Consider the following 10682-nt stretch of genomic DNA (forward strand, 5'->3'; position numbering starts at 1 on the left):
AATCTAGGTAGAGACAAAAAATCATATTAAAAGAATAATAAAGGAATAATTGACAACAGATGATTCTTTTTTTTTTTTTTTTTTTTAATAACCTACACTGTTAAAATTAAACGTTTCAGGGGGTTTTCGCAGTGATGCCATAGAAGAACCATTTTTGGTTCCTCAAAGAACCTTTCAGTGATCAGGTTTAAAGGTGCAGCATGTAAAATTGACAGCTAGCGGTTGAAATGAAAAAGACTCAACGCTCACGCGGGTTGACAGATTGAAGACAACAGGAATGAGCACAACCGACAGCGAAAGGTGACAAGCCTCAAGCAGATGAGTTGATTTATCTTTTAATTCCTCTGGTCACAGAACTTTTTTGGATGGATGCTGAGGCTTTTTAGGTTGTGTAGAATCTGTGATCTCTGACCCAGTTTGTTTGCGGATTCCATGACTGCAGTATGTTGTGTTTTCCACCATCTGGCAACCCGGGGTGTCAAAATACTATTGGGTAAATAGGCATTGGGGCGGAGTCACACAGACCAAAACAAAAACTTCCCCACACAGAACTCAAATTTCAAAGTGGATTTTTTTTTTTCAACATGTAAACAGCATGTTAAATAATATCTGCAAACATAGCGTTTTTATGCTTTAGTACAGTCAAAAAATTACATACAGCACTTTTAAAAGAACCACTTTTTTTCCTAGTGTGAAGAACATTTTAAAAATCTAAAGAACCTTTTTTAGGAATGGAAAGGTTCCATGGATGTTAAAGGTTCTTCATAGAACCATCAATGCCAATTAAGAACAATTCAGTTCGAACTTTTCAATTCAATTCAAACTTAATTTTTGATTTATTTCAAGACATTTTTCACACATTCAATTCCTGTGAGTAGAACCACTCTTACATTATGGTTTAGGCATCTTGTTTGGAAATGCTGTGCTGTAAATATTAAAAATATCTAATGGGAAAAATGAAACTAGGCCTATTACTTTTTTTTTCTGTTTGTTTCTTTGTTTGGTGATGTTTTGCATTACTTATTGTATTATTAAATTATTTCAAATTTTATATTGTCTTAATGCTTTGTTAGTTGATTTTTCTGATGTTTTGGTTGTGCAGCACCTTGGTCAGCACTTGTTGCTTTTAAGGTGCTATATAAATAAACTTGACCTTGACCTTGACATTTGCTTGGGCATCAAAGAACTTTGAAGAGCTTTGAAGATGTTCTGATAATTTAGCGAAGGGATATAAAACTGCATTGCGGTCAATAAACCTCAAAATACCACATTTATGATTCAAGCATGGCCAGCATTTTGAAGCCATGCAGCACTAGTACACAAACAAAGTAAACAAAAGTCATGCTTAATCTGCATAAACACAACAGCTGCTCTCATCCACCGTCTCGTCTTCTGTGCTTTCCGTCTCCTCCTCTCCAGCTTTTCTCATTGATCATCGTATCAAGGTCAAAATTCACATTCATACTTAACATTTAATGTGCCATGTTGTCCCAAGCTGCTGTCTAGGTCATTAGAAATGAGACATACAGTAAACTAATGTGTCCGATTATATTTCACATTTTGCTAAGTGAACTGATATAGCATCTAAAACTTAAACAATTAAGAGTGATAATAATTATAATAATAATAATAATGAAATTCCATCCCAAAGTATTACTTTGCTGTACGCTATTCATATTAAAGTAGAAAGAAAAAGGCTTAATATTCAAAATATTTATTGTAGTGAACGGGGTAAAACTAAAAACTGCAACTAAATTTAAAAGCCGTATTACTTATAACTTATTACTCATAAATGTTAATTGAAAGTGAGTTGCAAAGTCTACATTTTTTCATTTTAATTTAGTTTGATTAAAACTTGATGTACTAAAATAAATAAACTTAATAAAATGAATAAACTCAATAATAAACTCAATAAAAATTAATAAAAACTATAGACATTAAAAATGACAAACTATAATGAAAAACAAAACACAACAAAATTACTACAACTTTAAAACGAACATGGAAATAAAAAAAAACCCTCAATGATACAAAAATAACATTGAAACAAACATACAGAAATGAAAATGAAGTCAGGATTTATATGCTTGTCTGTTTAAATGGTTTAGAAATTGTTTCCATCATTTTAGTAAGCAGCTTGAGCCAGAAATTCCCCGAATGTCCACACAATACTAAAAATATAATTACAGATTATAGGATATAATTAAAAAACTCAATTCATTTGAAAAGTAAGTCCTGTTGCAAACAAAAGGCCACTGTAAAACCTCCACCACTTCCGTCTCTCTCTCTCTGTCTGTCTGTGACAGACGTCATAAATCACACATTCATTAGGATGAAGGATGACACTAACATTCTTACTGTGAATAGAATCTGCTCAACAACCAGACATTTGATTGCACTGCAAAAATACTGTTTCCACTCCTAAAAAGCATACACAAAGACATCCAATTAATGCTGCTTGAATGCATACATGAAGTCACTCTCTCTCTCTCTCTCTCTCTGTCTGTCTGTGACAGACATTCATTAGGATGAAGGATGACACTAACATTCTTACTGTGAATAGAATCTGCTCAACAACCAGACATTTGATTGCACTGCGTTACTTATAACTTATTACTCATAAATGTTAATTGAAAGTGAGTTGCAAAGTCTACATTTTTTCATTTTAATTTAGCTTGATTAAAACTTGATGTACTAAAATAAATAAACTTAATAAAATGAATAAACTCAATAATAAACTCAATAAAAATTAATAAAAACTATAGACATTAAAAATGACAAACTATAATGAAAAACAAAACACAACAAAATTACTACAACTTTAAAACGAACATGGAAATAAAAAAAAACCCTCAATGATACAAAAATAACATTGAAACAAACATACAGAAATGAAAATGAAGTCAGGATTTATATGCTTGTCTGTTTAAATGGTTTAGAAATTGTTTCCATCATTTTAGTAAGCAGCTTGAGCCAGAAATTCCCCGAATGTCCACACAATACTAAAAATATAATTACAGATTATAGGATATAATTAAAAAACTCAATTCATTTGAAAAGTAAGTCCTGTTGCAAACAAAAGGCCACTGTAAAACCTCCACCACTTCCGTCTCTCTCTCTCTGTCTGTCTGTGACAGACGTCATAAATCACACATTCATTAGGATGAAGGATGACACTAACATTCTTACTGTGAATAGAATCTGCTCAACAACCAGACATTTGATTGCACTGCAAAAATACTGTTTCCACTCCTAAAAAGCATACACAAAGACATCCAATTAATGCTGCTTGAATGCATACATGAAGTCACTCAATTAACTTGCTTATAAACAGAAATGAGCAAACTGCCTCTTAAAGAAAGCAATTTGCAGAATTTACACAATTCTTTTACTTTTTCAGAACTCTTTTTAAAACTTTTTCTCTGAGCCACTGCAGATAGAAGCAAAACATTTAAAACATGCAACTTTGGTTTCAAATGTTCTCGTTAGGACCACTGTCAGTACTGATAGGCCTACACTAATCATAGCTGTCATCATAATTTTAATTGTTTTTAAAAATGAAGAATAATGACAAATAAAAAAGCAAGAAGTGTCCAAACTGGGGTTTTAAAAGCCGCTGCAGATTAGAGTCACTCTCTCTTTCAGGAAATAAGTGCGTAATTGTCTGAATTGCAGGCTTGAAAGAGACTAATGCAATTCCAGCAGAACTGAAGCACTGAGCCGCTCAGACTTCGCAGATTTCTTCTAACACTGTGAAACTCGTCTCATCTCCTGACACACTCCACACGTCTGCTGTATGCTTTATGTTTGACTGCATATCAGAAACATTTGCTTTCATATCTATCTATAATCTGTCAGTTTATGCACTGCAGTGGAAACTGTACGTTGCATTGTATTTAGTATTGCATTGTACAATATATGTGCACAGAAGTAGATAGAATCGTACATTATAAAACTGATCTGAATCTAAATTCTGACTGAGCAAGAAAACTTGAAAAATGCAGATAAACAATTTGCTGCACCCTATAATAAGCTAATGAACTAAGTTATGTGGTAGATTATTTTTAGTAGTATTATATTGATATTACTTGTCATATTTTAATTAAGCTATGAATAAAATATAGCTGCTGAACAAAATTCATAGAAAAAAAAGTCCTTGTTCAATGTATGCAGAAATGTTGATGCCATTATATTAAAATAAAATGCTTTATTTTTCTAAATTAAGTAGTGGATTTTAATATTATCAACAATCATAATTACAAGATATATTTTGATTAAATTATCAATAAAATGAATCACATTTTATGAAAATGCACACAATGGTGGTGAATTTAGTAAATTTCACAAAAGTGTCCAAAGAAACAGCGGTTAACATCAAATTAAAGGTAAAATTTGAAGAAGAAAGACTAAAATGATAATTTCTTGCTAAATATACTCTAATAATCATTGTTTTGTAGTGCAACTGAGCCATTTTGGTCTGTATGTTTCATATTGTGATTATATCCAATCAGCTCCACACACACACACCATATAAACATCTTTTCCCTTTGCATTTTGGTAATTACTCCCTGATTTCTGCTCTTTGTTTCTGTAATGAGAATGTACACCATGACCATCTGTTTTCTTTGTTGGAGAGAGAAAGTCTGTGCATCCTACAGTTCCTCTGGTCATTAATATGCACAGTCTCCATTCAGTTGGTATAAAGGTAATTATCCAGAGTTTAAAATGCTGCAGTGTTATTACACTTTGATTGCTGAAACTGTATGTGCTTCATCACACTCGTGGATCACCTGTGGCATCACTTACAGCTCTCTCTCTCTCTTTAGAGAAGTCATCATAAGCACTGCATGATTGACACTGGGATTTTTGATTGCTCTTTTTTTTATCACTCAAATGCCATCTAGTATTGAAGGGCATTGTGTGAATAGGAATTTCCAATGCACATGAAAAAAAAAAAAATCTCTTTTTCTTCTCTGTTGTAGCTCATTTCCTAATCTGGCTTTCTAATAAACCTGGCAATGTTTATTGTTGGATTATGGACGAACTGCTTATATTACTCTATAGTAAGTTGCTTTAGATAAAAGTGCCTGCTAAATGCACATTTTCTGTACGGATTTGCAAAATGTGCAAAACACACCCTTGTGTTTGATGTTGATGTGTCTTTTTTTGCATAATATTGTCTTTTTTCTGTATTGTCTATTTTGTTTTTGTATAATATTTAGGATTTTTCTTTTACTCTCGCCTTGAAAATGGACCTTTAAACTATATACAATAAAATATGTATTTATTTGTATGTATGTATATAGCTTATTTAAAGGTAGGTCTATTATTATTATAACAGCATGATTGTAAATGTGATATTGCTTTTATGTAACAGTACAATGAACAAGTTAATAGTAAGTAACATACTTTTAGTTTAATTTTTGTTCCACCAGCAAAAACATTTCCTATTGAGTCTGTTGAGTAAATGATTCAATGACTCATTCTATAAAGCAGCCATTTGTTTTATTCCTGACTGAATCACTGGTTTTGAACAAATCAGTTGAATTAATGATTCAACTGACTGTTTTTCTATTTTTATGAGGTTTCCAGCAGAGCAGCATTACCGCTACAGTAGCTGGAGGTGTTGCCAGTGCTTTACAAATCATCCTGTACACTTCCCCTGACTGATTTCCCAGGAACCTTGTCTTGGAATGTTCTTTCTTCATGAAGACGTGTTTCCATGGAAATGCACTAATGTGCATAATTGCATGCTGGTGCAATCAAATCAAGTTAATTATGCATTTGATAACTGAGCCTATTTTTGATTCATTCAGTGAAATTAATTACCTTTTAACCTTTTATTAAAGGCTACACTGTTCTACGTTAAACACATAATTGCTCCATACTGTAACCCAAAGGGTGAATGCATTTGTATGCGTATGTGTAATGCTTTATTTCTTACTATGTTTAACATATTAGGGCTGTCAAAAAAAATTTCGCATTTCGAATATTTGTCAAATTCAACAAAAAAAAATCCACATTAGAATGCAAAAACGTTGCATTCGAATTTAAGGTCTGCGTCAGCCGTCAGGCAGCCTTATCAGTGGCGCACGAGATGCGATGACGATGTATGTTTCATTGATTGCATTTGAATGCTTTTGTTAGCCTATCCAGTTGAACCCACTAGATGCGGCGCTGCTACATTGTTCATTAATTTTGATAATATTTAAGTCGAAAATTCGAATTTAGTTTTTCAGTCATTTTGACAGCCCTATAACATATTAAGCAAAATTGTGAGCATAGTCACGGTTAAAGACTGCAGTAGAGTGCCTGTCTATACAGTGGATGCTAGTATAATTTGTATTTTAGAATGACTGGAACATTGTATTGACTAATCGGCCTTGCTTCTCAGTCTTTGAATGACTTTGGAACAATTTTTGACATTTGCAAAACTGGCTACCAATTGCTTTGCAAAATGATTCACTGTTTGATGCATAAAAACACCTTTTACAATCCAACTGCAATGTTTTATTGAAAGTGAAATCTAACTAATGCAATCTATTACCATGCACTGTTTTGATATGTGTGTGCACATGTTCACTTTTTGTACTGGGAGCCAAAAAAATTTCGTTGTACACCTGTACAATGACAATAAAGACATTCAAATTCAAATTTAAATATGATGCGTCTGTATATTATGTATTTTATGAATTTGTAGGGCATTTTGTTTGTTTTATTGAGTATTTGTTAGTCAGGCTAGTACACTAATAACCACAAATCTTCATTTTTATTATATAAATGCATCAATAATTGTCTACAAATGTATAAAATTCATCCGATGTCAAGTAAAAACCATACAGACACCAAATTTAAATATGATGCGTCTGTATATTATGTATTTTATGAATTTGTAGGCATTTTGTTTGTTTTATTGAGTATTTGTTAGTCAGGCTAGTACACTAATAACCACAAATCTTCATTTTTATTATATAAATGCATCAATAATTGTCTACAAATGTATAAAATTCATCCGATGTCAAGTAAAAACCATACAGACACAAGTTCATGGGTTCACAGAGATCGGCCCCTAAGAGCGAACCACTGAAATTTCTAAACAGTAACTTATGACTTAACAAAGCCTTGTTTACTGAAATCACATGACTTTGCCAGTTTGATACATGCTCTGAATCACTGATTCAAAACAAATGATTCGCAAATGTTTTTTAAGCTTCACAAAAGCGCATATTACTAGCTATCAAGGCACCATAACATCATATAAGTTAAACTTTGGATTTAGACATATACAGTGACATTTTTCAGATTGCAGATAAAGCACCTTAAAAAAACACATTAGTTTTCACTGCACCAGTAAATGACATGCAATTTCAGCACAGATCTCTCTCCCTGCAGAGATGCAAGCATTACCTACTACAGCGATTCTCAATGAATGAGAAATAAGGAAGTTGTTGACACTAGCATGATATTTGTTCTTTCTCACCTCAACAAAGGGTTGATTGGTTTAATCTCAGCTGGAGAAAGACCTCCATGCAGACGAAAACAGACAGCAGAGGTCAAACCCAGCTGGACCCCCTGTCTCAACAAAACCCCTGTAGACATTATTAAACCAGCTCATGCCGACCTGAGACACAGAGAGAGAACTTACAGTGGTAAGATACAGAATTTGTGGAGATGACAAATTCTGTGCAGAAAACACTTCCTTATGTATGAGGTCCTTATGCAGAACATGAATCTCTTCAGTCTGCCTGTGCACTTCACAAAAACACGAGATATCAGGACTAACTTTAACTTTTAATTGACTCCCAGTGGAGAGGACAGTAGTGCTAATCTGAGAGTTTGAAGGTAACAATCAATACTCAGCTCATTCACAGCGCACTCGTTTGTATTGATCAAAGACAGAAGAGCATCTCAAAAATCCAGAGAGCATTAATCACACGACGCAGAAGAACAAAGCAGAGGAAAAGTTCACGGTTCCACAAAAATATACAGCCAAAGAGGTAAACCTGAGAGCAGCCGCTCCACTCAAGAGAATAACTAGAAAATGACTGTGAAACTATTTCTAAGGAATTTGAGGAAACAAATGACAGTTCAAGAAGTTTTCAGGAAAAGGCTCAAAAAGTACTCTTATACAATTACTCCACAAATAACTTCCCACAGTTTTTACACAAGTCAAAAATTACAACAAAATTAACAATTCCTATAACTAGCAAACATTCTAAGGCTTTGTTTTTCTAATCCCTGGGGATTCCTTCACTTTCATTTTGCAAGAGATGAAATCTAATCTGTTTGTTTGAAGGCTGTAGTCCATATCCAGTATATCTACACTGGTTACCATGACTGAAGCATCAGCACAATGTCAAGACACTATAGCTGTCCGTGTAGAAAAAAGAAAACAGTTAATTTAGCGCTGCTCATGTCCATCTTGACATCTCGGCATGGTGCTGAACTCACACCGCACATCAGACAGCTTTAATATTATAAGACTTCCAGTGAAGAACATGAAAAAAACTCTGAAATACCATAACCATCATAGACAATAAGTTAAATATTTCATTTATTTTTTTAGTTAAATATTAAAAAAATAAAAAAAATATTAAGAAATGCAAAACGATTCATGAAACAGCAAAAAAAAAAAAAAAAAAAAAAAAAAAAAAAATTTTTTCAATTTTATGGAAAAAAAACATTCTGACTATTATTTCATTCCATCTTGACATCTCGGCATGGTGCTGAACTCACACCGCACATCAGACAGCTTTAATATTAGAGGACTTCCAGTGAAGAACATGAAAAAAACTCTGAAATACCATAACCATCATAGACAATCAGTTAAATATTTCATTTATTTTTTAGTTAAATATTAAAAAAATACAAAAAATATTAAGAAATGCAAAACGATTCATGAAACAACAACAAAAAAAAAAAAAGTATACAAAATTGTTTTGACCATTTAATATTTAAAGAAATGTATCTCCCTATAAAATTTAAAAACTATGACAACTAGCCCCAACCTGACATTTTTTTAAAAATACTCAGAATTTCTATTTCAAATTGCCATGAGAACACAGAACAACAGTTTATTTTGTACAATTGACTCTTTTCTTAATGAAAGTCAGTGTGGTTTTATTGTGTTCAATTGTTATCCATATTACAAAAATTATGCTATTGTGATTTTAGATTAAAAAACAGAATTCACAAAAATGATTATACTTAAAAATGTTTTAACTAGGCGTTAACTAGGCCACATGCATATGTAAATGGCATTTTAACTCAATACTTTAAAGTTACAGAAACATATACTCTGACAACTTATGTGACATATAATGTGACAACTTGCCCCAGTCTGTCCTGTAGTCAGTTGTAGGCTATTCAAAATATTGTATTTGTTTTATTAATGTGGCTTGCCTTTAAAATGCTATTTCTGTTATTACCATTTTTATCATAAAAATCTTAACCTTTTCTCCCCTAAGAAACTTAAGATTAATTTCCAAGTAGCCTAAATTTCAAAAACATGACTTTAGCTAATGGTTTGAAACTCAAATATTAATTAATGTTAGGTTAAACACTAAACAAAAAAAAAGGGTGGAGGGAGATCAAAACTGATTGAGTTTCCTACCCAGACAGGATTTTGGGCGTTCTGAATCAGTTCACGCTGCTTCATGATGCTCCAGAAATCACACTCAACTCAATGCCATTCCGTTTGTTTCCGTTCCTCACACCTACCGTTTCCAGATACGTGATTGTACACTGCAAAATTCGCGCTGATTTGGGCATAAAGTCCCACCGAGTGTATAATCCACAGCATCTCTCCAAACGAGCGCATTTGTGCTCTATCGCGCATCAGATCCTGCCGGTAAAGCGGCACCTGAGCGTCGGTCGGTGTCTGTGTTCGTCAAGCTCCGGAGCGCACTAATTGCCGCGCAGCTGCGGCGGAGGAACACACGGAGGAGGGGCGCGTGTGATGCGGTCTGATGAACGATTAATTAGGCGGAGCGATATAAGGTCATTCATGAACCGTTCCTGCTACTACTGTCAGGTGAAAGTCACTTTCTACGTGTGCAGACTTAACATTTATTGCCCAGTTATAATAACACATTATAATAACACAGTCATTGCCCAGTTTTACGAATGTATGTTGTGTGTCGAATGTATGTCAACTTTCATAAAGCACTGAGTTTTAGTTTTGGGTGCATGTCACTGAGAAAATATGACGGGTGCGATAAATATTATTGACAGTAAATTTGTTGAACTTAATTTTTTTTTTAAATGTACAACAAAACTAGCTAGGTTGTCTGTATACAAAATATAATAGTATTTATTTATAATTTATGATGTAATTATGCTAGAATATGTAACAATTCAATTTATAGCACCTTTGTACAAGTAATAAAAACAGTAAAAAGCGAAACAAAATGTACATTTTATTCATCGTTTTGTAAAAGTAGAGTTATAAAATCTTACTGGATTTTTTTTTGTAGAAAAGGTACATTGTAATCTTGCTCTGGCCAAAGAGACTTGAAAACACATGTCATAATTTCACCTTTGCAACTTGTAAATACAACCTTCCAGGAATACTTCATTGCACCATTAGATCCAAGAAAATCAGACCTATATTAATATTATTGGAGAGAATGTATAAAATGTTCATACCTGACATACTGCATATACTGTATATATATATGTAT

The 10682-nt window shown here is 33.1% G+C and overlaps 1 protein-coding gene across 1 annotated transcript in view; it reads right to left on the reverse strand.

Moving 5' to 3' along the window:
* Window positions 1–9958, reverse strand: part of LOC107752873 (V-set and transmembrane domain-containing protein 2-like protein) — a 16196-nt gene extending 6238 nt beyond the window's left edge. Inside the window, exon 1 of the mRNA XM_016568943.1 lies at window positions 9721–9958. Coding sequence (XP_016424429.1) covers window positions 9721–9838 — 118 coding nt within the window. The 5' untranslated portion in view covers window positions 9839–9958. The remainder of the gene's footprint in view (window positions 1–9720) is intronic.
* Between the last annotated feature and the right edge of the window lie 724 nt (window positions 9959–10682).

The sequence above is a fragment of the Sinocyclocheilus rhinocerous genome, unplaced genomic scaffold (assembly GCF_001515625.1).
Source record: "Sinocyclocheilus rhinocerous isolate Xijiao unplaced genomic scaffold, SAMN03320098_v1.1 scaffold291, whole genome shotgun sequence".
NCBI classification, from domain to species: domain Eukaryota; kingdom Metazoa; phylum Chordata; class Actinopteri; order Cypriniformes; family Cyprinidae; genus Sinocyclocheilus; species Sinocyclocheilus rhinocerous.